Source organism: Physcomitrium patens, chromosome 10 (assembly GCF_059467195.1).
Source record: "Physcomitrium patens ecotype Gransden chromosome 10, ASM5946719v1, whole genome shotgun sequence".
Lineage (NCBI taxonomy): Eukaryota > Viridiplantae > Streptophyta > Bryopsida > Funariales > Funariaceae > Physcomitrium > Physcomitrium patens.
This window is the reverse complement of record NC_143419.1, coordinates 1,752,501-1,777,231: the sequence shown is the minus strand read 5'-3', so window position 1 is coordinate 1,777,231 and position 24,731 is coordinate 1,752,501. Positions and strand designations below refer to the sequence as shown.

The following is a 24,731-nucleotide window of genomic DNA, read 5'->3' as shown; positions in this document are numbered from 1 at the left end:
AACGGTAAACCACACACAAATCCTGACAATTCCAGCTGAACAGGATCTGGAGAAGTAAACAATTGTGGCAGCAGCTTTTTGAAGTGATGATACAAATTTTCAGTGTACATGAAATTTCTTGATTCCCAATCGATACTGCGCAAGTTCAACTCCAGTTCAACATATTATTGCCGCCGACATCCTCCGCACATGCAAGTGCCACTATGCTAAATGCACCAACTCGTGTAATTGAAAACCAGTAAACTTCGTGGCATTACGGGATGATAGACATGAATTATAATCAAATTCATTCCTGACGCTCAACTTTACTCCCCTAACTCTACTGCGGGTAGACATTACCGGAATGAAATGAAGAAACAGAGGGAAGTAGAAATTCGGAGATTGTGTTGGGCTAAGTCCACCGAGTAGGCCAAAAGGCATGGATCCAGTAATCCGTCTTCCAATTGTCCAGAGCAATAACCTTGCTGACTGCGACAAAGCTGATGGTAATCGAGATGACCATTAACATCCGTTGCGAATTCTTGGACCGAATGTTGGGCGCAAAGTGCGTCACATAGGCCAACAAGACGCCCACAATCGTATACAGAAACCCTACGATGAAGCCCTCGGTGCCAAACTGCATTCCGGAGCCATGGTAGAAGAACTGCAGTTTGGAAGGGTCATTCCTGTCTACAGTGAAAAGCGGCATATTGCGAATGATATTGTGCATTCCTCCTGAAACACTGAAGAAATAGATCGCTAATGCTCCCACCATCCAAACCCTATAGTCGCGCAGAGGCGATCCTGGAGCTGCCAGCTTCTTCCCCACGATGGGAGCCGATACCAAGAACAACCCCAACAAAGCAAGCATGCGGTTCCTGCTCAAGAACGGCGGCCGCTCAATGGCTCCGCACTCCTGCCTCGTCTTGGCAGTCACGAATGCTGCAACTCCTTCGGCGCTGCGAGGAAACTCGCCCGCGTTCATCTCCACGCTCAACTTGTGATCCCCACTCCCCGCCGCCAGGTGCCTGACATGAGGCAGAGTCTGCACGTCAAACATGCGGAACACCCCCTGCGCCTCCTTGAATTCCACATCGCAGAAAAACACCTTCCCGTCTCCGGAACCCCCCTCGTTGTGCTTGATGTAAGACGACGCCACCAACCCAAACTCGCGGCGAAACTCCTCCAGTCTCAGCTCCGTCTGCTCCCGCAGCTGCTGCGCATCAAAGAATAGGATCATAGCGTAAGGGCGGGGATCATCCGTGGCCACAAACCGCCGAAACCTGTTGTCGTCCATGCGTATAACCCCATCCTGCGATTTCGCTTGCAAATGCTTCAGCTCCGCAACACGATCCTCGTTCATGTCTGCTTCTGCTGACCCCGCCATGGCAACCATCACGACAACCGCCACCACCATGACTGGAATCCATCGTCTACGCCCCATGGCAACCAAACCTCGAACGCCCCGAAACAAACCAAAGCCAAATACAACAAAACCCAGACACTTCACAAGCGTGATGAAGCCCTTCACTAGAGCATCAGAACCCAATGCACGATTCCACACACACTATCAAAAACAAGTCCTACGCTAACAGAATGACAACTCTGACGCATCCTGGGGCACAATCACGACAGCCCGTCTGGAACTCTCCGCCGAGGCACCCTACGAAACTGCTTAGCATTGCGCGCGCTGGACCGTTTGCGGACGTTCGAGTTGCTACTAGGGGCTAAACGGGGGGGCTGCGACGCGTGGTAGCTCCAATTCTCGACATCCGCGAAGAACTTTGTTGGGTGCGGTTGCTGTGATCGTCGGAGCCGCTGTCGGTGAGGAATCCACTGCTATGCAACGTTGGGCCGGGTCGTTGGGCCCGAGGGCTTGCTCAGACTTTTCATTAATAGGGTATTATGAGGAGCGGATGACGGTTATTCAAATAATATTATTAATATAATAAAATTCGTTAGAATAAGTGACATAAGAGGTGTTACTGAGTACATGGGCCTTCCTGTCATTATGCCATGTGTGCCATATTTTTTTTCTATCTTAAATCATTATTTTTCCTTGATTTCTAATCAAACGAGAGGACGGCGTTGATATATTTGAAGAAGTCTCGTAGTAATTTTTTGTATTCTTTTTGGCAATGAAGGCTCTGGTATCATGTGTGCATACATGTTTTTGGAATTTGTTGATTCAATCCGTTCTCATCCTCTGCCGTCTTTAAATAAATCAATTAATCCACATCTTGGACTGGATGATATGTATAAGAATTACCAGTATTGATTTAGAATTGTACTGTATCTTTGTAGCCAGATGTGTCACAAAAATTTACAGTACTGTGTAAAACATGCCTACACTAATGCATGTAAAATTTCAAACTTTTTTTTGTAAAACAAAACTGAAGTAATATGTTGATTGATTTATTTAAATTATGTGAGGTGTAAATATGAACATAAGAGCAACATGATATATTGTCCATGAGAATATGCACTTAATTCATAATTATATATGTAATCAATATCATCCTACAACATGGCCACACTATTGAATTAGGAAAATATGCAAAGAATCTCTTAGATGGTTAATTTCAACTTTGAACATACTGTATAAATATCTTGATTTTTAGAATGATTCAAATAATTACAAAAAAGTTCGCATTGTTGAACATTTCTGTGCATCTATTTGTAGAATATGTAAATCGAAAGCAACAATGTGATGATTGGAACTAAAATGCATATAATTAAAAAGATGAAAACGAAATTGAAAGTTAAATGGTTTGAACCTTTTTGACTATACAATAATAAATATTATATCATTTGAAGGTGCTAGCAAGAGCTTTGAACCTCTAAAGTAAGCAAAAATATTAACAAAAATAATTATAAAATCAAATATATATATATATATATATATATATATATTCAAAATTTTACAATAGATGTATTTATTTTGTAACAAAAAAATAAGCTAATTAAAAGACTTGTTGGTGTTTACACAAAGAATAATGACAATAGAACTTTTTGAATTGAATTGAATTCAATGTTTTGTGCATTGGGAATAAAAACTTTAATTTGTAGTATTAATAAAGATTAAAGGGGCACCAAAGGTGTGCTAAGTGTGTGTATATATATATATATATATATATATCAAATATAATGTTTTGGAATATTTGAAAATTTGAAATTTGTGCATTTTTGCTACATTATGTAAAAATCAACATAGAGAAGAGAAGACGAACAAGTTAACCATGTAAATCTGGTTATGCATTAATATTTGGATGCATAAAATGAATAAGCAAGTAACGATTCTAATATTTTATGATTTTTTAAATTATATATACAGCATAAAATATTTATTTTAGTTTTGATGTTTCTTATTTGCATAATTAGAGGGTAGTTCCAAATTTGATAGATAAAATAAATAATTATAGTATCACATGTTGAAATGATTTATAATAAAAAAATAAAACTAGCTTCTTTCTACTGAAGTTTCAAACTTGCTGATAATTCGTTAGCTAATTTTCCCAACAAACATCAGATATAATTCACTGAAAGTCAAAACAAAAAAGGATATAAATTATAGAAAATTTCTAGGTGGACACCCTCTGTGCCACACACTGCCATGTACACAAAGTGGTATCATTCTTATATCATTTTACATTTCAAGGGCTTGTTCTCTAAATAAATATGGACATGTATTAATAATGTTATTTTTATTAAATGTAATATATATTCAAAGATTTATTTTAACATACATATTATATGCATATACATATATATATATATACACTCAATAATTTTGGACATAATTGTGTGTATACAAGGTTGAAGGGGGTGTCCACATAGTAAAAGAAGGTATCTACGTAGTAGAATGGAGGTGTCCACACAGTAAGAGGAGGGTGACCACCTAATGGTTCCCAAAATACAAAGACCAATTTTTGCGTTATTATTATTATTATTATTATTATTTCTTTTTCTTTTTCTTTTTTTTTCATAATCAAAAACAAACTGTAGTTTTTTTGGCTTAAAAAATATATATATATATATACTAATCATAAATCAATCATATATATATATATATATATATGATTGATTTATGATTAGTTTTTGAAATTCTTAATTTTAAAGATAGAGTGCTTTTTTTTATATGTATGTGTTTTGTAATATCAGAAACTCTCAAATCATCTGTGAACATTAATTGAAAACTATTTAGAATATATTGATGAAATTGAGCTATATAATATTACATATTTGTATATACAAAGTTTGAGCATGATATGAGTTTTAATTCTAAGAATTATAAAACTATTTATAATCTCATTATTGTATGTAATACACTGATAGAATTATACAATGTATTTCTTTAGTATCCACAAACTGTGCAAGCATCGATTGACTGCTTGGACCAAAATTATTATGTATTCATGTGGTGGATTACATTACAAATGTATTTATTTAGGGTGTTTCCATTTTTAAAAAATAAAAAATAAAATTTTTCGAAATTATTTTGATATTTTTTTTATCGGTTTCTAAATACTAATTTATAAAATTGTTTTTTTTTTCTAAACTGAGCATTTGTTAATATGTGTGTTTATTTGTTTCTCTTCAGTTTCAAGCTGTTTTTCAGTGATTCACATTCCTGCAAAAATAATTGGAACACTAATACAAACATATATACCATCATGTAGATAATTTGTTATCATGAATGTGATATTATGTTGTAGATTTTTGAGGTCATTTTAGCCTCTAAAATTGGTTTTTTTGACAAGTATTATTTCCAAAAAGTAAAAGATAATTATGAAATGTTGTGTTGCTATTCTTTAATACCTATATGATATTTCAAAAGATTTTCTAAACATTGAGATCTTTTAAGAAATGTATGACCAAAATAATAATACATGGTGTGCAATTAATACGATTATAATTTCAATACTTTGAATTAGGTGGGACCTGAAAACAACAAAGATTCAATGTTGAAATTTCAAAACAAGATAGAAAAACGTCGATGACTTTTACCATACTATTATAAAAAAAACAAAAAGTTTGACCATGCTAAGAATGCATGAATTTCTTTACTCAATTTAAATAATATTAAACCAAGAAACAAACATAAATATTATATTATGACATTTCCTCATACAAATTCTTTAAAATAAACAAATCCTGCAACTGCTATATACTTCATCAAAATCATATTCTTTATCTGAATATATTTTTTCAAAAATTAATTTTAAAAAACATATTTCCAAATCACCAGGTCATGAACATACAAGAAATTTCATTGATTGATCAATCAATGTACTTCCTTCTTAGAACAACAAGCTTAAAAAAAACCATGGCAAAGTTTATATATATATATATATATATGTATACATAGTATACTGGAAATCCTAATATAGACACATACATAAATAAATGAATAAATATATGTATATAGAGAGACACACACCATATATATATATATATATATATATCTGGGATCTGCTGAGACGTGGCAGAGGGATGTGAATCAAGGGATTCGGACATTGGCCGGGCGAGCGAGAGTCGCGGGCCGGGAGGGTGGGGGGGGGGGGATGGGCGAAACCCTAATGGAGCTGCTCGGAGTGAGTGAGTAAGTGACCGAGTGAGAGAGCATGGTTTTGTGTGAGTGTGTGAGTGTCGGTCGAAGAAGTCTCGGGCTATGTTTCCGTCTCACGTCCTCGCCTTCGCCGCGATGACGACGACGATGCGAGGAGCTCCACTTCCGGAAACCAATCCATCATCCAATATTGGCGCCCTTGGCCGATCGTAGTAGATAGACTGCCCTCCTTCCCTCCCTCCCCGTCCCATCACCCCCCCCCCCTTCCTTCCCCACCCTGCCTGCCTGCCTGCTACTGAATCGGGGCTGAACTCGGCGGGACACGCCATGGCGGGCCGAGGCCGTGGCCGGGACCTCACCATGCCGGCCTGTGAGTGTTGTTCCGATTCCTTGACACTCGATCGATTCTTTTCCTGCGCAGCTTTCTCTTGGTTTCATTCTTTCTTTCTTTCGTTTTATTTTTATTTTTTATTTTTATATCGGTTCTGTTTTGTTTTGTTCTTCTTGGGGTTTAGTGCTTTCCGCTTGCAGTTATAGTGTATACCTGGACGTGTGCGGAATCGGGCATCTGTGTTCCGCGTATTCTGTGGTGCATTTTGTAGCGTGGGATGGTTTGGTTGCATGTACCTTTGCGGAATGAGCATTTAGGTTATGTTTGAAGGTTAATTCTGGTCATTTTGGAATTCTCTCTCCTCTCCCGTCCACAGGTGAGTACTTCTGCTTTATGTTTTTATTTTTTGAAAATTGTTGTACCCTCTTTTTCTCTTCATGCGGAACTACTGTAAACCCGTAATCTGCTAGCTTAGATGAGGGGGAATTCAGGGAATTGTTCTAGGTCAGTGCTGTAGGAGGCAAAATCCCCCGCAAGTGACACTGGGAGAGCATAATGGCTTCAGAGGTGTGAGTATCCTCGGACGTCATTTAGGTTTCTGGGGGTATTAGGGTTAGGTAGTGGGTTTTGCATGGTGGTCACAGTTAGTTCTATTATGGACGAGGAACCATATTCTGGTTGTTGTATGCGTGTCTTTTAATGTTCCCTTAGTGAGGTTTGAGTAACATGGACGGCATTGGTCGAATGCACAACAGGACTAAGTTGCAATTCGTACTTTGATAGTCGGGGTAATGTATGGCTGTGTATGAATTTAAAAGTGCATGCAAAGGAGTCGAATGATGAAATTGAGGGCATTCGAAACAGACGCTGAACTGGCTTGAGGGGTTGAGCAGGGTATTTGTTTTCTGTATAAATGTTCCTATTCTTTAGTGCTCGCTGCTAACATTTATATGAGCACAGACGTCCGGGATGTTTAATTCAATCTAGCTCTCATGAAGCCTCGTTTTATCAGGTGGACGTTTTAGTTTTAAAGAAACAAACGAGATGAGACCTCTTGTTAAAGTAGGAGCATGTAGACCTGGGTAATGTGTGTAACTTATTTTTGTGACCGTAACTCCTTACATATAGTGCCCTCGTTCTAATTCTCGGCTTGGCGTTGTCGAGCTTCATTTGTGATCTAATTCTTACTTGTTGCTGTTTGTTTGATTTTATTTCACAATCCTTCTATGTTACAAGTGTGAGAGGAGGTTAATATCGCTCGTAGATATTATGTGCTGTCGTAGGGCAGGTTCAACGCGTTGGTGTCTATTGTGGAACAAATTTGTAAACAAATTCAGAACGCATTGTTTCTTGACAGGGATGAAAGGGGGTCAATTGCCAGCATCTGACAACCCTCCACCTCTAGGGACTCCGGTAGACGACGGTCCTGAAGGCAACCACTCCGTGCGGCCACTGGCTCCAGGTGTTCCCGGGGTGCTTTCTCCAGGGTTGCAATATCAGCAGCATGCACAAGGGCCGCCCTTTATGGGGTATCAGCGGCCTCCATGTCAGCAAATGAATCATTTCCGGCCTTCTGGGGCTCAACCACCACACCAACAAGGTCTTTCATTTCAGCCAAATATTCAAAATCCTCCCCAACACTTTCCCCGTGGACCGTCGAATGGTCCATTTCCTTCTCGACCAAATCACCAGTTTCCTAATTTCTCACTCCAGCAATATCCTAGCAATCCCGATGGTCAGAGTAACCCAGGACAACTTCCTCCCTCTAGACCCCCTTTTAACCATTCTCAGCAATTTCCTCAACAATTTTCATTTCACCATCGCCCTGCTGGCAATCATGCTGATCCTTCCTTCCAGGGGCCACCAATCAGCGGTGTAGGGCCTCCGCCCTCTCACGGTGGTCCTAATCCACCACATTCTGGGCTACCTCCCTCGGTTTTCCCCCTATCTCAAGGTCAGCAACATGAAAGGCAGTTTCAGCCGCAGGCTCAGCCATATATCTCTCCTTCACGAAGTGACTCTGCTGCTCGTGGGTTGTCAGTAGATAGCATTAGCGGGCCACTGAATGGTAGTGCTCCATTAAGTAAGCCAAATCAGCCCCGTTCAGATTTGAGTGGATTGCCTGATTCTCAGCCGTCACAATTGCCTCATCATGGACAGCAGCCGGCGCATCCTCGAGATGCATTTCCCCAAGTGATGCAAGGTGGTACTGGAGGAGGTGGTCCATCCCCTCAGTGGGCTTCGCAAGGGCAACCTCCACCGCAGATCCAGATGCCCCATGTACAATCTCAGCGACCTTGGCCTCCTCAGCCTTTCACTTTACCGTCGCAGGGGCCTTCCCAACAAAGTTACCCGCAAGGTCTGCTAGGTCCACAGGTTCCTCAGCAGCAAACGCAACGCAAACGACAGACTGGATTTCACGATGCTCCAATCTCACATCTGCAGGGCGAATTAAACTCTGATCAATTTGGGGAGAATTCCGCAGCGCAAGAGAAAACTAAGGATCAGCAGCTTCCCAGAAAACGAAAATCGCGATGGGACCCTGCTCCTGAAGATAAAGACAGCCCTGGTGTCGAACATGAAGAAAGGACAGCAGGTGGATGGCCACGAGGACCTCCTCAGGATCAGTGCAAGCCGGGACCGAGTCCAGGGTATGCACAAAACGGGCATGCATTTTTCGATAACAGAGATGTTGCCAGGTTTAGGATGGAAGCTGCAGTGCAGGAGGCAGTGCTGAGAGAACAGGAAGCTAGTGCTCATGATGTCATTGCCCAACATAGGTATGTGAATCGTATCAAAGCATTCTTGTGAGTCTAGGAATACATGAAGTTTGCGTCACGCATAGTATGCTTGTCTTTTGAATGTAGATTTAATGAAGAAGTTGATTGCGCTCTTTCGTAGACTCAGCTATGATGTTTAGATCTCTGTTTATTTCTTTTCACCCACATTCAGCTCTTGTAGTGACGTACTAGACTTCCAAAAAAATTCAAGAAGATGCTGTGAGTTCTTTTCTCAAGGGTTACATTTGTAAATTTCATTGAGCAGAAGAGATAATAGGGCTTTCGACACCCTGGACACAAGTGAACGGGATGTTCTGTCAGCCCGCCATGACGAGGGTACACTTAAGGTGAGAATTTGGTTTTGCCTGTCTGAATCTTGACGTACAGCCGTTCGTAGATTGCACAGTTTTGAAGTTGTCTGATCAACCGAGATGAGAGGGACACAAGGTGTGCCTTAGGATTAAACCTTGTGATGGTTGATGCTGATTTGTAAGCAACTATGTGATTGAAATCAGATAGAGCGGATCTTTTGGACATGTTCATATTAACTCAGGCGTTTTTTTCCCTTGAATTGGACAGAATAATGACGCTGGTTGTATTTGATCTATCTTAACTAATTCGATCATACACTGCTTGGTTTCATGAGTCATGTTTACCTGTCCAAGTTTTAGATTGTTCATCTCTGTTCCAGGATCTGTCTGCACACACTTCTTAAACTTACGTTGATACTTATCAGTGCAATAGTATTGGTTACATTAACGTGCTTTGGTTCTGTGACCTTGTTGTGCCTGTTCATCAATGAAATTAAAGCTTCAAGCCAGTCTGATTGGGTAATTGTACGCTGAAAAGTTGGCCTCACAAATATTTGTACAGTGAACGAAGGTTAACAGCTGGGATAGAAAACTTTGTGGGAAAAGAGTGTGGTCGGTGAAGTGTGGCTGACTTGTGGATGCAGGAGAAGCTTCTGAAGATGACCTCTGAGCACCGTTTGGAGATGGCTTCCAAGCGTGGAAGGCCTACCCAACTAGAGCAAGGTCGTTATGGTGGTGGGGTTGTATGGGAGATTCTGTTACAAATAAAAGGGCTACTTGTGTATCTCTTGCGATAATTTGCTTACACCAAAATATAGGGTCTTGGTGTACCTATGATTTTTAATTTTAATTTTTTTATAATTGTCGATATCTCAGAACCATTAGATTGCTGTAGACTTTTCGTGTGGATTTGATACCCTCTAGTTGGGTATGTAAGATAGCTAATTGAACTGAACATGTTGCCGTATGCATCCAAGCTGTCGTTCTAACGTCAAATGTTCGCGAACTAACTTTTAGTTTTGAACAAATGAAGCTTTTAAAATGTTTTATAAATGTTGGATGGCTTTCTAGACTTTTGTTATTATAGGGCATGAGCACCTGCATCTGATGTACCATAACCTGGTTGCAGAAAACATGGAGATTGGTAATGGTTATGGCGTACCAGGAGGAGGCGCCTATTACAACAGTGCACGTCCACCAATGTTCACATCAGCTGCCGTTCCGAATGTTTACAAGCCAGATTTTAATGGGCCTACTTTCGATAGAAGTCATTCTGGACATTTCGAAGGCTCTCGAGGCGTTTCTGATGGGAGTGAGCGCTTTAATTCAGTAGGCGTGAAAATGTCAGCTCGTGGAGTTATCGATGTTCAAGCTGGGGCACTTGGAAGAGACGTTGATCAGCGTGTGGTCACGGATTTGGATGGAATTGGAAAAAAAGGAGATTTGCCTGATTTTCTTAAAGAAAAGTTGCAAGCACGTGGCATTCTTAAGGATGGACCCAACAATATTATTCAAAATGTGGTGAGTAACTCTGGTCCCACTTTTCATCAATTAAATCTTGTTTGTGCAGGCTGCCTTCAGTACCAACATTCCGTCCGCATCTACGGTTGCCTTTGGTTGTATGATTGTGTTTGAGAAACTTTCTTTGCTTTAGGTTCAGTGTTTCTGATTGACTTCTTTCCTCTCAAGCTTGATATAGTTGTGATTGCTTTGAACTGAGCCTTTGGAACCTCTTTCATATGCAGAACACTTCTGAGACTGAATCGACAGATATGCTGCCTCCAGGCTGGGTATGCAACTACTGTTCTGCTCCTTATTTCAACAGGGATCAGTCATCTTCACTCGTGTATCTTCACTGGTTCTTTTAAGAGAGTGCTTGATTTTCTTTTCAGGAACTACAGTTGATTTTTGACTGATAACGTGCTTAGCTGTCTTGGCTGTTAGAAGATAACAATCGACAGAAATAGCCCTATCTTTCATGATTTCTTCTGTACTGGTTTTGTTTTGGATTGCCTTTATTTCTAATATATGGATACCGTTCATCTGAATGTTTTCCTGATCGTTAACCAGGTGGAAGGAAAGGATCCAGAGAGCGGAGTTACGTACTATTATAATCAGACGACAGGGAAGAGTCAATGGGAACGTCCGGCTCCCAAAGCACTGCTTCTCCCGCCACCTCCTCCACCTTCCCTGTCACTACTGCCTGCAGATTGGCAGGAGGCTACCGATTCCGCATCAGGTATTCTCTACACACTGGTTCGCTATTGCGCACGATGATTTTTGCTACAAACGTTATGTATGAATCACTTTTTATTAATTCATGACTGAAATATTGGAAACTCCTTTTGAACTGATTGTTTCTGCTCTATCGCAGGTCAGAAGTATTATTACAACATAAAGACAAACGAAACCCGGTGGGAGAGGCCCACCGGAGCTGCTGCAGACGATAACTCTGAAAATCATGCTTCGACTGGCAACGGCGATGTGTCTTCAGCTGCCATCAACGGGTCAAAATTCAAGAAGTGTTTAGGTTGTCAAGGTTGGGGCCGGGGACTCGTTCAGGCCTGGAACTACTGTAATCATTGTACCAGGTGCGAATTTTCATGATCCTAAGGTACATGACGCTTCAGATTTGAGACAGGTTTTGCTGTGTTTTTGCATTTGCTTTACCTATTCAAGGTTGTTGAACCTATATTGGAGACCGAAACACTAGAGAAGCTTAATTAGTGAATGCTCGCTCGTATTTTATTTCTTTAAAACTTTGCTCCATAAGCTGGATACATCTCAGCTGATTTCCATCTGCTCATACCAGATCAAATAGAGTTTATTTGGGGTTTATCTGCTCAACCTCTCTAACAAGCAAAAAATTGAGAACACGATGCGTTTATTGTGTATGAACAGAGTTCTCAACATTGCGGTGCCTCCGCAACATGCTTCACTTGGTGCAAAACGCTCTGCAGCAGCTGCAGCTGCTAATAGTGCAGCTGACGGAGTTGAGCCTGCAGAGGAGCATGAACCTGAATTTAAGCACAAGTGGCAGGCTGACATTGCAGCAGCAGTGAGAGTCGAAGTTATAAAGAAGGATCCCAAACAAAAGTAACCCCGATCATCTCTTATGAAAGCAATTGTTTCCTGCTGTGATGGGGTGCAGTTAACGATGAGACATGTAGCGTTCATTTGAGCAGTTTTAGATGACTATTCAGTGAGTGTTTGTGACACTTAGCTTGCGATGCTGCATACTTTAGACTTGTGTTAGGATTGACCCATCAATTTGTGGATCTAAGGAGTATTGTTTTGAACGCAGGCTGGGCTTGAAGTCACCCATAACAAAGGTGAACAGAAGGGACCCAAGGAAAAGAGGTCCTGTAGATAGTGATGTTCTTGACCCTATGGACCCAAGTTCTTACTCAGATGCACCTCGTGGTGGTTGGTAAGTCTCAGTATTGAAATTCATGCTACAACTTTTGCTGATTCTTTTGCTTCTTAGAGACAGTGGTATATGGTGTCAATTTATAGGTCCACTTTTGTTTATGGGATGGCAACTTTGTGGACTGTATGTTCGAACCTGCCACCAAGTTTTAGTTTCTAATTATTGGAGAGAGTCAGTTTCCAACTGAACGCAATATCGTGGTAGATGTGAAGTGATTGTTTCTTGTATTGGTATGGAGGACAGGAGTTGTGGTTAGTTTTACTGTATTTAATTCCTTGTGCTTTCTTTTGGTTACCAACAGGGGAGTCGGACTAAAAGGTCAGCAGCCTAAAGCAGCTGACACCACCGCTACAGTAAGTTCTTATGCCAATTTTTGGTTAGCTGTAGTCGATTTTGAACGTTTTTTGGGTATTATCAATGAGATGTAATGCAATCCTATCTAATCCATCTATCTATGCCTTCGAGACTCATCTTTCGTAGGTTTTTCATTTATATGGAGACGTAATTATTTGCTTAGAATAATGTCAATGCTGCTGATGTAGCTTGCATTTTGCTCAACTCCAAATAGCCCAGTTTCATTTTTTATGTACTGGTTTGGCTCATGCTTGTTTTCTTTCTATTGCTAGGGGCCTCTGTTTCAACAACGACCATATCCATCACCTGGTGCAGTTTTACGAAGAAATGCTGAACTGGCCGGACAGCAAGGCAAACCAGCGGGTCCCAATTTTGCACCTATACATAAAAGAGGAGATGGGAGCGATGGCTTGGGTGATGCTGATTAATCATGGGCACTAGATTACTCTCTTACTTGAGCTTTTAAAGTCCGGTTACTTTTATTGCCCCTCTTCCCATGGGGTCTGCATCTTTTCACCGTGCATACCTCTCCTTTTTATGGTGTTTGAAGTGGTGAAAATGTAGCACCATGTAAAATTTAGTGTACGGAAGGTTTAGTGATAACTACGTAGAATATTCACTGTGAAGTTCGGTTGGGATTGCGGTGTAGGTATCCGTCTATATTATAAGTGAAAACAAGAGGACGCGAAGTTCCGTTAGATTGTAATGCGTGCATCTAACTTCTGTTTAGTGTGAGCTGCTAAAATGTTCCGATTGATCATCACTTTTCAGTCAACTTTCGGAAAGTTGAACCCTGAAATGTGCATCTAGTTTCTTTTTCATTGTTGTCAAGAACCAGTCAGTTTTTGTTTTGTTTTTGGATGTCTTAATCTTATGAATTTGGAATTTATTGAGGAAGAATGTGTTTTTAGAATAACATAGATTTAGTCTGTTTATCCTATGCAGATTGTTTTTGTCGACATAGATATCAAGTTAATGTTAATTCTTTGGCAAGGACATATGCTTTGCGTTTGACCACTTTGGTTTTCAACTACACTACATCCTCCATCTATTGCACACTGAATTTCAATTACTTATATTAAATCAGAACCTAAAATCAATGTGGAAATTATTAAAGGGGAATGTCAAATTGACCCAAGGTTTTACTAAATTATTCCATCCATTATTACAAAGCACATTCTATGTTCTTTGGATCATCTGCATTATCATAACTATGATCTATATTTGGATCAATATAATAATGGGTTTAAAAAAAATAAAATTGGTAAAACCATAGAAATATCATTAGTAACAACTAACAATTAATGGCTATAATTTACAGTCCCTTCCTATTACCCTACCTTGTTAGAACTATATCTTATGTTCTAAGCCAACTTGTTGCTTACTTTGCATTATACTTTTGCAATATTTTTGATATTTTGTCTAAGCAAATCTGTCTATATTCTATTGTAAATGACATATACACAACATATTGAGTATAGATAGGTTTGCAAAGGATATGTTGTTTGCAAGCGACAATTTGACAATTATTGCATTGATTTCAAATGTGACAAATCCATAGTGAGTGAAATAATATCATTTGTTGACAAAATACCACAAGTTGATTAATTGGGTGTCCATTTGCATTGCATGCATATTGTATCCAAAATACTACAAAATGGCACTTAATAATACAAAATGGCAAATATAACCACAGTCCTTTAATATCTCTTATAGGACATTTGATTGCATGACAACTTCAACTAGTAGTGAAGGAGATGATGACTTGGATGCTTGCCAGAAGAATACCACCAAAAACATTGTGACTATCCTATATGAGAGGGATCATAAAAGTCAAGTTATTACACATACTATTTATAATGAGCACCAATGGTTGTGCCAAATCACCCTTGATGGTTATTTGCCTATTGTTTCACTTATGAAAATCTTATGTAATAGCAAATATCAATTTATTTATCAATGAAATAATGAGATTTTTTTTTTTTTTTTTTTTTTTTTTTTTTGGCATTTGCATTTGCATTTGCTTAACATGTTGAACTAACAAAGAGATGTTCTTCTTTAAGATGTCTGTGTTGTATATAGTGGAAATAGCCAATTTTAATACCACTTTTACAATTGCTCTTATTATTATCTAAGAAGAAATATAATTGTTCTTTTGTTGGGCCTTGACCCAACTTGTTTAGTTGTATGAAAAGATCCAATCCTTCTGCATTGGTTTTGATCAAGCTTTGGTACTAATAAATGCCATTATATTATTATATTCTTTCATATTCATATATTATTATAATATTATTTTATAACCTTATATTCTTATAAAAATTTAATATTTATAAAAAAATTACTTTTAACTACCATCTAAATTATTAAAATTTTACAAATTTATATTTTTACTTGATTGGAACAATGAGGCTTTTATTGAATTTGATATAATATAAGTTATAACATGAAAGATTTACACCTAATAATGTTAAAGATAGATAATGTATTGTATCTAAACAAAGATTTTTGATAATAAATTATTTAAAAGCTATTACAATCAATAATTGGAATAAAAAGAAGTATATCAAAATATAGTAAATATATTTTGAAGATTTTAATTAATTATAAATTAAGTAAAAAGATTGTAAAATTTGATATAATTAAATATAAAAAATTAAGAAGTTATGGACATACCTTCTACCTTCTTTTATAAAAATAGATAGCTATGTTTGTTATGTCTAATATCTTTACACTTCTTACATCACTTTCTTTTTGTATTCTCTATCAATTCAAATGCAAAAGATTTTTATTGAATGATTGAAGAAAGAAAGAGGCCACACTACCAACATGTTTTCTTCTTGTACATAATTTTTTACAGATTGTTTACGTTTTGTTTTGTTTATATAAGGTTCAAAATCTAGTTTTTCTAAAAGTTGTTATTGATGTAGTAAGAGTTCTTTATAACATGGTGAAATTTTCAACATGATATGTTCCAAGCTTAGATTTTTTGATATCATCTTATCCAATGATGTTGGTTTTAATTACCAATGTTGAAAAAAATGATCAAAAAATATATGTTTATTGGCATCTACTAATCCCTTTAATTTGTGGAAACATATAATATTCATTGTTGCTGACAAGAAAATAGTGCAATCTAAGATTATGTAGTCACTTAGTATCTAGGTTATTTTTCCAAATTCTTTGAGAACTATACATATGTCATAGTTGGAATTGTTTTGAATCACAAGGCACCAAAAAAGATTGGTATGTTGAGATAAATTTTAGTGGATTTGCATGCAATTCCATAACATAGAATATTTTTGTCGTATATGGCTTTATTTACATAGAATATTTTTAACAATCTTGACTTTGTATACATAGAATATTTTTGTCATATATGGCTTTCAAATTTCCAATTGATATTATCATCTATCCCTTCATAGTTGAATTTCTTTTTATACAAGAAATAATCAAATGCCCAAAATGCATAATCTTCATTTTTCATGCACAAACAAAGTTAGTCCAATGTGGGATCTAAATTTTGTGTAGGTAGTCAATAACTTTCTTTCCAATGGTTTAAGATACTTGCAATTCTATCCACAAGCTTTGAAATTTCTCCTTTGTACTAGTGTAAACAACATCCCTTTATTGCCACATAAAGGCTTCAAAATCTTTATTGTTTTCAAACCACTGCTTAAATTTTACTAAAACATTCTTTCAGATGTGCCAAGTACAAAACAATAGGGCACAATATTTCTAAAAACCTCTTTAATAACTTCCATCAATGCTAGTTCTTGATTTGTGACTATCATCCATAGTGCATTTCCATTTCCTAAGGTATTGGAGACATGTTTTAAGAACCATAAGTAATCCACATCTATTTTGCCTTGTTTGAAAGAAAAGCCAATAAATATATATATATATATATATATATATATATATGGTTGTTATAGAACCAACAATAAATATAAAGGCATATTGAAATTGAATATGTAAGGAAAATAAAAATATCAATAGATATTGTAAATTGTTACATTGATCAATCACAATCTATCAAATTGAGATAATCTACTCAAATACTTATATACCAAATTTATATGGTTCACTTATAATGTAAAAACTATATCCACTACAATACACCTTGTCACACTTTATAAGAATTTTGCACACTAGTCACAAATTGCATGTCTTAAGTTTAAAAGAATTTACAATTGTTACAACTTTACACCTCTAAAAGCATCTAGACACATACCACCATAGAAATCCTTCAACTGGATAGAATTTTATTATTTTAAAATAGATTTCCTATTTTTTTTCTCAGATTTCATAAAAGAAATATGTGAATTTGTACACCTATTGTGTTCTTCTATTGAAATAGCAGTTGAAGCAATCAAGACACACTTTTACAAACAAGCATTATGATGAAGACCTTTAAAATACATATAAGAATAAAAAAACTCACCAATTGATTTTGTATATGGAATCTAATAGCAAAATTTCAAGAAATTTCTTTATGAGGGCTATAAAATTCTTTAGAGCCAAGAATAAATGTAAAGTAACCAACATCACATATGAAAGTATATTTGATGGCAACAATATTATTTGAAGAAAAGATGGGTGGACTAAAATATGCGGAAAGAGTCAAAGCAAGATTACCTTGATGGTCACCTTCTATAATTCAATACTTTTATATATATATATATATATATATATATATATATATATATTTTTTTGATTTTTTTAAAAATATAATAAATAAGCACTTATAATAATAATAAAAAAAACATAATATGTTATTTATGTGGTAGTTATTGACAATCAATGATGTATATTAAAAAAATTGAATTATTAAAAATGATATTTAAAAATTGATATTATATATTGTTTTGAACATAGTTCATTTTCATAATTTTATGGTGGGTTTTATATTTCCTTGGAGATATTGCTTTAAGCGGGTTGTTTTTGTTTGCATCTAGAGCTATATGTTCACTGGAATGTTTTGATGCGAACGAGGAGTGAGAGAATGGAAGCGATCCACTACGATGGTTCCAACCAGCAAGTTGGCATCAACATCGAGGACTGGAAGGAGGCTAAACTACGTGGAACTGTTTTGGGAATCATGCAGAGATGGTTGTGAAATGCCTGTAGAGAGCGGAGTCTACTTTGATAAACGACACAGTTTGGTTACTCACAGGGTCAAGGTCAACATCAGAATTGCTTACTGTGAAAATGATAGTACGGAAAAAATCTTCTTCACACGCACATCCTCCCCCCAAAAGCCAAGAAGAAACCCTAATCAGACATGCATTTACAATCTACCTACCCGAGGCTACGACTGAGAAGCTATGTTTAATGGAATACTCAGATGATGAATTTTGTTCCTCCACTTTCAATGCGAGATGCAGTTCTTCGACAACTCTGAGTATCGTCGGCCTGTGAATACTCCTCGGTTCGACGCACTGCATTGCGATCTCGGCAACCTTCCAAGCAGCTTCTAGGGATGGTCCTGGAACAGATTTTGTCATAGCAGGGTCCAAAACCTCTCGAACATCGCCATGTTTTAGAGTCTTCCGCACCTACAGAAGGCGGAAGTCAGGTCTAGTGAGCATAGGCTAGATGAGACCACAAGCATCTCTTGAGTTATTAATGCTGGTATCCACGAACTCATCTTGTTCCTCTAATTCATGAGTAATTGATAACGTCAAAAGTATTTTGACGCAGCAATACGTCTTAATAAGACATTAAATGTATTCATTCCATAATAAGAAATACTGCACCGCAACACTAATGCACTGTAATTACAGTAGTTATCATGTTTGGTAACCATTCAAACTATTACAAGAGAACTAAGCAATTATATACTTCGCTGGGTGATAGTAATACTAACCCAATCACAGATGTTTGGATGCATGTTGCTTGGGTTTGATCGATCGATGCATGCGCGACCTGTCAGCAGTTCCAAGAGAACAACTCCGAAGCTAAAGATGTCACTCTTCAGTGTTAGAAAATGGGTAGTGTAATACCTGCACAGAACGTATCTTCAAGCGTAAGTAATGTGACACCTAGTATTGAGCGGAATCTTACAAACATGCAGAATCTCAGGAAGCCTTCGAAGTATTTTCTACACGAGCTGAGCCTAGTTGTTAAAGCACTGCAATTCGACATATAAATGTTTGCTAACTTTTCGTGACAGCATTACTCTGTTTAACCAATGACGAAGATGAAGTTGGGCTACTATTTGATACATACTCTGGATCCAAGTAACCCGCAGTTCCCTTGACTAGAGTGAAGACTTTTGAATCATCCCCTATCAACTTCGTTACCCCGAAATCGGCAACTTTGGCCCCAAATTTGGCGGTGAGAAGAATGTTGGTGCTTTTGATATCACGATGTACAATACTTTCACCGCACCCTGTATGCAGGTACGCCAAGCCTGCACCAACAATTCTCAAAAATAAGCTACAGTGTTACAGAGGTTGGTCATCGAGTAACAAAAACTATGACATATGCTTTCTCTGTTATCCTGTCACTTTTGGTATGCTACGTTTGCAACTTCTTGACATTCCTGCGTGCATGGATCAAAAATACTTGAGAAAGCATCAGCTTTCACAATAGCCGACAGCAATGCACAATGCTGCAGAACAATATGATCTCAAATGTACCTTGTGCCGCATCAAGTGCAATATTCAGGCGCGTCGTCCAGTCGAGATTGCCAGCAGTATATTTTGAATTTCCTGCGGGCATTGGTATCCAAGCAATGTTTCTTGTTACGGCTCTCTATGTGAGAAATCACTACCAGCATCTCGAAACATCTCACATGAGTCCTTGAAAGACGTTTCATTGCTTACAGCAGAATAGAAGATGCAGCTTACATCAATTCTACGTGGAAACTTCATGCGATTGACCCGATCAGCACTAGAGTAGAGGCGGCTTACCAAACAAATGATCATGCAGGGAACCATTTTCCATGAACTCGTAGATCAGAATTTGCTCCACTTCTTGACAGTAGCCTATCAATGTTACCAAGTTCTTATGACGCAGCTTGGAAAGAACCTCGACCTGGAAACAATCAAGTTGAACCCCAATTTAGTCAAGGTTCAAATGAAGGTGTTCTCAGAGTACCGCTCATGTGTGTACATCACGTGTCCAGTGGATTTCCGTCATTCAAAATCAACACCTGTAACCACGATCATAAAACCTTTTGCACTCACTCTACAGAAAATTGAGGCGAAGGAGATGAAATAATAGGCTAGGCAAGCACTTCAAACCTCATTGAAGAACTCTCCGGTCCCCTGAGATTCCTTACAAACCTTGACGGCTACCTCTTGTCCGTCACGAAGCTTTCCATAGTAAACGGGTCCAAATCCACCTTTCCCAATCTCTGTCTGGAACTTCTTCGTGGCAAAGCTGACTTCGGCATGTGTGAAGACTTTGGCTCCACCGACAAATTCCCTCGCTACAAAATCACAGAGAGTTGAGTTTTACCACGCATTGACAGAATGTGAGCTGTTGAATTATGAGCAACCAGAGGACGTATTAATCTCCTTCATACTTTATAACGCAAGGAACATACTTACCAGCAGCGTTGGTGTTAGTTGAGTTGTGACTCTTCCGGCGAATAATAACAAAGACGATTAGGACAATGAGTGCAACTCCCACTACGCCACCAACAATTGCACCAGCAATGACTCCCTTATTCGGAGTTGGACCAGGTTTTATATTAGACACATTGTCGATTAATTGAGGGTTTCCAGGTTTAAATCTGTATTTCGGATGCAGACATTCATGCAACGCACTTGTTAATGCATAAGAAGCCTAGTTTCTAGAGTAACGAACAGGTTTTCTGCAAACGTCAATACTGTATAGTAGCGTAGTACGTTGCAACCAAGAGTACTGTTGTAAAATAATTGGAGAATCCAATCACTCAACTTTCTTCAGAAAAGAACTAGCCTTGGTTTTGCGTGAAAAGAAACTTACATAAATTTCGGTATGTAATGGTTGAATGCGGGAATAGTTCCACTGAAGTTGTTATTCTGCAGAGTCCTGCAATCAAAGGCGTACAAAATATCTTCGTCAACACCATATATGCGGGCCAACGTTCTCAGAAGTACTCCTGCAATCTATGCCACCAAACTAGCACTCGAATTCTTAGTTTCACTATGGTATGGTTATTGATGGCATCAAAAACGCTAACGTATCTGGAAATAAACCAACAAAATAAAATCCTTTGGAAGAAAGAGTATGGCGCAAAAAACCCCCCATATATGTACACACATATGGATATGAAACATGACGAATGTAAATCACAAATTAAAAGCTCGCTTACAATTCTTGCAACTTTCTAAATTCTCCCAGCCAGGTTGGAAGCTCGCCAGAGAGATTATTATTGTCCAAGTTCCTGGAGAGGCATAGTGAACAATTGAGTGCTTCATTGCCATAACAAGTTTCTGAACTGAAAAATTGCTTCTAGTCATAAACCACACTGCAAAATATACACTTATAATTCATCTAATTCTTTTTTCCTAATTTTTTCCTCAAGTGGGGCGGTCTGGATCATGAATGCTTACAATACTTCAAGGTTTGTAATAGAACTCAGATATGGTAGCCCTCCCGTGAGTTTATTGTTGTCTAATTTTCTGAAAACAACACAAAATGTTGACCAATAAGAGGAGAAAAATATCAAGTTCGAATGAAACTTGAATAAAACGAACGTCAAAGTTAGTTTACCCTACAGAACATGAACTGGCAATGTGGGTTCTTCTAACTCACAAGCTGGTGAGAGCCACGAGATCGCCCAAAGCAGGAGGAATGTTGCCTACTAAATTATATCTCGAGAGGTTCCTATGCATCCAAACGAGCCCTCCAAAAAAGTGTTAAAGATTTGAACCACGAGGCTCGTTAATAAAAGGTACTTCACAAATTTCCTTTCAGATTCAATTCAACTTTAGCTATCAACAAAATCACCAGATACTATTTTGTGTGTAAATCACTTACAAGGCAGTAACCTGAGGTTGTGTCCAACCACCCGTATCTGAAGGGGAACAAGTGACCCAATCATGCGGAGTGGGAAGACATGGATCACCAGTCCATTCGGTAAGATTGAAGCTCGATATAATTTTATCAATAGCGACAGCTGCAGCACACCTCTTATCAGTTAGCTTGTGATGCGGATGAGAAGCTGAATATCTGATGCTTTCATTCGACATTGAGCTATTATAAATAATTCTCATATGAAGAAACCTCAGCATGTAAGAGACTTCGCTAGTTCAACTAGCATAATGGGGGCACAAAAGGTGGGCCAGCCATAACAAAATGCCAATGCAGCAATGATGCATGGTTGTTGCATTCAATACTACTGATAGAGTTTGTCTCATCCGATGTAAAGAAACCCAACTTTAGTATTTGTACTGCGATGAGTGTAAAAACGCATTCAAAAGCCACAAGGTCTGACTCGTGTGCCATCTGCACACATCCCTCATTTCTCAGCATGAGAAAAAAAAAACTCACCGTCCTGATCATTTGTTCTTGACAGTTTTTGAGATCGAATTGTGAAAAACGAAAAGCCACTCAGGATTGGCCCCCTTACAGTGGTGCCGGTGTTAGACATAGCTACGTTACAAGTAGCTGGTGTCACGGGTCCACCATACAGGTCAGAGCCGTTATAGTCGGTGATCGATCCGTTCCAGCTGACTCTTGTACTCATTTGTGAGAATGCTGGTTGAATAATGAAACTCCTCGGGACAATCGTAGGGGCAATTTCAGCATAATAAGATGAGAAATATCCAATGTCCAGAGTGCCATTCCAACCCACTGGCATTAAGGAAATTAGAAGATCTGTGGAGGTGGAGACAGCAGTTTGCCACAAGACTTTAGGTGCATCCCAGGCATCAACTTGCGTCAGAGTTGACGTCAGAGTCTCTATTGTGGTCGTGCTGAGAAGTAAATTGGGAAATTTACTATGCGGAAACCACATTCGATCCCAAGGATCTTGAGGATATCTGCAATGAATGGAGAACTTGAAACTACAGTTGAAGATGCAAGAGGTCTTAGCGGACTAGAGCAACTGTGCACTGTCGTTAACAGCAAACTAGAAAGGCATGCGGTCTATCTATCAGGTTTAGCTCGTTGACACAAGTTTTGTATTTACTTCACATTCATCAGGTTAATCCATATGGTCTTCTTAGTTTTTCATTTTGACGAAATGAACTTTTATCTGTTCAAAAAAAAAAAGAAAAAAAAAAAGAAAAAAAGAAAAAAAGAAAAAAAGAAACTATTCAAAATCCCTCCTTCCGAATTGTGGAAGAAACTACAACAATCTAGACAAGACTTAGCTTTAAAGCGACTTGCATTGAAGAAACTACTCCATATCATAATTAGCTAACTCTTAACTGCTTGTCATGTGAAGGATTTAGCATGTAGTATTGGTATCACTGATTGCACCTAAGAGTGTAACGGACCAATACAAGACCATTGATTTAACCCCCCTTTGTCTGATTTCAATGGCTAGAACCTACAATTGGTATCGATTCAAATTTATTTCATAGTAGCCGTTTTGACTACCAATTCAAATATGAGACCATCAGAGTCAGAATTTACGATAGTCTGGAATTCCAAAAGTTCAAATTCTGAATATATGCATCTTATTTCTCTGAGTACGATCATGCTCACCTTACTATAGTCGTTGCGCCCATATTCACTCGTTTGATTGTCCTTATAACATGTCCATCGACGATGTAACTCTTGTATTGATTCACGTAGACACTGGTCAGTTTACCCGACGCTATCAAAGAAATCGCTGAAACGAAAGGTGTGGATTGGGGAGAAGTTCGCACGAGGCAAAAAGAGGTTGAGGTGCCTTTTGACACATACAAGAGCTCTGTATAGTATTGCCCGTCATCAGAAGCAGTGGAAACATCGTCCACAATCAAACCATCCAGTGCCAACTGAAAGGAGGGGGGATTTGCAGCATTATCGTAGTTTCCATAGTAGAAGATTGCCTTCAGCAGGTATTCAGTGTTCGATACTACCGGCAGCTTGTAACAATTCTTCCGTCGAGTGTCGTTAAAGTATCTTAGGCTCTTCGCCTCGGGGAAATTCTGTACCCAAGACGAGGCAGAAGGCACGACTGTCGCAGTTTTGCCCGTGGTAATGTAGGGAGCGTCTATTTCCCATGTCAGACCCGTGATTGAGTCGATATACGAACCGGTTGCACCACAATCAATATTTAAAGGAGCTGCCAGTAGAGAACACACAGATCCTCAATTGGCTCAGACATCAACTCATTGGCGTGCACACATACTGTGTGATTTATTGTGTTCTGCTCTAGCAAGTGACTAGCGCAGTGCATGCCTTGTTTGCTTGTAAAACCCTGCAAGCCTAAAATTGGAATTTGCTACAAGTGCACCAAGTGAAGCTAACAGTCTCGTGCGTGTAACCAATGAACAGTGCTACGAAGTTCAAGAAACAAGATCAGATTCTACCAGAGCTAGACTCAATTACAAGCAGATTACAATTATGTAACTGCCATCACATTCCTTTTTTGCAGAAGTAGGGCGGTGTCAATGGGTTCAGCGTGACGGCCACATACCTCCAGAGCTGTGAACAATCTGTCCCCGCACGTTGCAAATGCACAAAAAAATCGACAAAACCGCCACGCTCCAGGTGCACATAATTCCAGTTCCTAACATCCCCATCGCCAGCCAGCGAGTAGCTGCATTCCACCTCCAAACCTCTCCAACCTTTTTCCAGGCCGCCGCCACGAGCACCGCGCGGTTACCCTCACTCGTCGACTTACCGACACCACCACTAGTCTGGAATTCGAGATAACTGGTGCCAGTGGAAGAGAAACATACATTTAACCCTCGAAGGCGACACTTGGTAGCGTTCACCGCACCAGGTCTCGCTAGCGCATGGTGCTCTCAACTCTAAACCTGGAGTGCAGTCCTCTGATGGGCCTGCATTTCTGCCGATTTGCGTGTGAGAGCACTCATCAGATTCG

The 24,731-nt window shown here is 38.7% G+C and overlaps 3 protein-coding genes across 4 annotated transcripts in view; 1 reads left to right on the top strand and 2 right to left on the bottom strand.

Moving 5' to 3' along the window:
* Positions 1–47: 47 nt before the first annotated feature.
* Positions 48–1,862, bottom strand: LOC112287750 (putative dolichyl-diphosphooligosaccharide--protein glycosyltransferase subunit 3). Its single transcript, XM_024531104.3, has one exon. It carries the CDS (start codon positions 1,421–1,423, stop codon positions 392–394), a length of 1,032 nt encoding a protein of 343 aa, XP_024386872.1. The 5' UTR covers positions 1,424–1,862; the 3' UTR covers positions 48–391.
* Positions 1,863–5,595: 3,733 nt separating this feature from the next.
* LOC112287660 (uncharacterized) lies at positions 5,596–13,575 on the top strand. 2 transcript variants are annotated; one of them, XM_024530901.3, is made up of 12 exons: positions 5,596–5,918; positions 7,237–8,659; positions 8,925–9,006; positions 9,615–9,693; positions 10,100–10,491; positions 10,716–10,760; positions 11,041–11,209; positions 11,345–11,561; positions 11,872–12,066; positions 12,275–12,400; positions 12,702–12,753; positions 13,027–13,575. In XM_024530901.3, the coding sequence occupies exons 1-12, from the start codon at positions 5,876–5,878 to the stop codon at positions 13,180–13,182; spliced, it is 2,979 nt and encodes a 992-aa protein (XP_024386669.1). In that variant the 5' UTR covers positions 5,596–5,875; the 3' UTR covers positions 13,183–13,575. The 2 variants fall into 2 exon arrangements, with proteins under 2 accessions (XP_024386669.1, XP_090109493.1); XM_090253367.1 differs by lacking the exon at positions 5,596–5,918 and adding an exon at positions 6,136–6,255.
* Positions 13,576–17,929: 4,354 nt separating this feature from the next.
* LOC112287989 (putative LRR receptor-like serine/threonine-protein kinase At1g67720) overlaps positions 17,930–24,731 on the bottom strand; it is a 7,024-nt gene continuing 222 nt past the window's right edge. Inside the window, exons 1-15 of the mRNA XM_024531703.3 lie at positions 24,321–24,731; positions 23,402–23,966; positions 22,241–22,731; positions 21,728–21,866; positions 21,503–21,574; positions 21,301–21,369; positions 21,060–21,131; positions 20,711–20,776; positions 20,311–20,495; positions 20,002–20,189; positions 19,669–19,792; positions 19,396–19,467; positions 18,983–19,166; positions 18,621–18,756; positions 17,930–18,309 (exon numbers count right to left, since the gene is read on the bottom strand). The exon at positions 24,321–24,731 is cut by the window's right edge and continues 222 nt beyond it. Coding sequence (XP_024387471.1) covers positions 18,049–18,309; positions 18,621–18,756; positions 18,983–19,166; positions 19,396–19,467; positions 19,669–19,792; positions 20,002–20,189; positions 20,311–20,495; positions 20,711–20,776; positions 21,060–21,131; positions 21,301–21,369; positions 21,503–21,574; positions 21,728–21,866; positions 22,241–22,731; positions 23,402–23,966; positions 24,321–24,426 — 2,730 coding nt within the window. The 5' untranslated portion in view covers positions 24,427–24,731 and the 3' untranslated portion in view covers positions 17,930–18,048. The remainder of the gene's footprint in view (positions 18,310–18,620; positions 18,757–18,982; positions 19,167–19,395; positions 19,468–19,668; positions 19,793–20,001; positions 20,190–20,310; positions 20,496–20,710; positions 20,777–21,059; positions 21,132–21,300; positions 21,370–21,502; positions 21,575–21,727; positions 21,867–22,240; positions 22,732–23,401; positions 23,967–24,320) is intronic.

Bases quoted from the DNA above. Each gene is read 5' to 3' on its own strand.
- LOC112287750 (XM_024531104.3), bottom strand. From the start codon at position 1,423: ATGGGGCGTAGACGATGGATTCCAGTCATGGTGGTGGCGGTTGTCGTG.
- LOC112287660 (XM_024530901.3), top strand. From the start codon at position 5,876: ATGGCGGGCCGAGGCCGTGGCCGGGACCTCACCATGCCGGCCT. The intron at 9,694-10,099 runs GTCGTTATGGTG...ACCTGGTTGCAG, and splicing joins GCCTACCCAACTAGAGCAAG to AAAACATGGAGATTGGTAAT. The intron at 10,492-10,715 runs GTGAGTAACTCT...TTTCATATGCAG, and splicing joins ACAATATTATTCAAAATGTG to AACACTTCTGAGACTGAATC.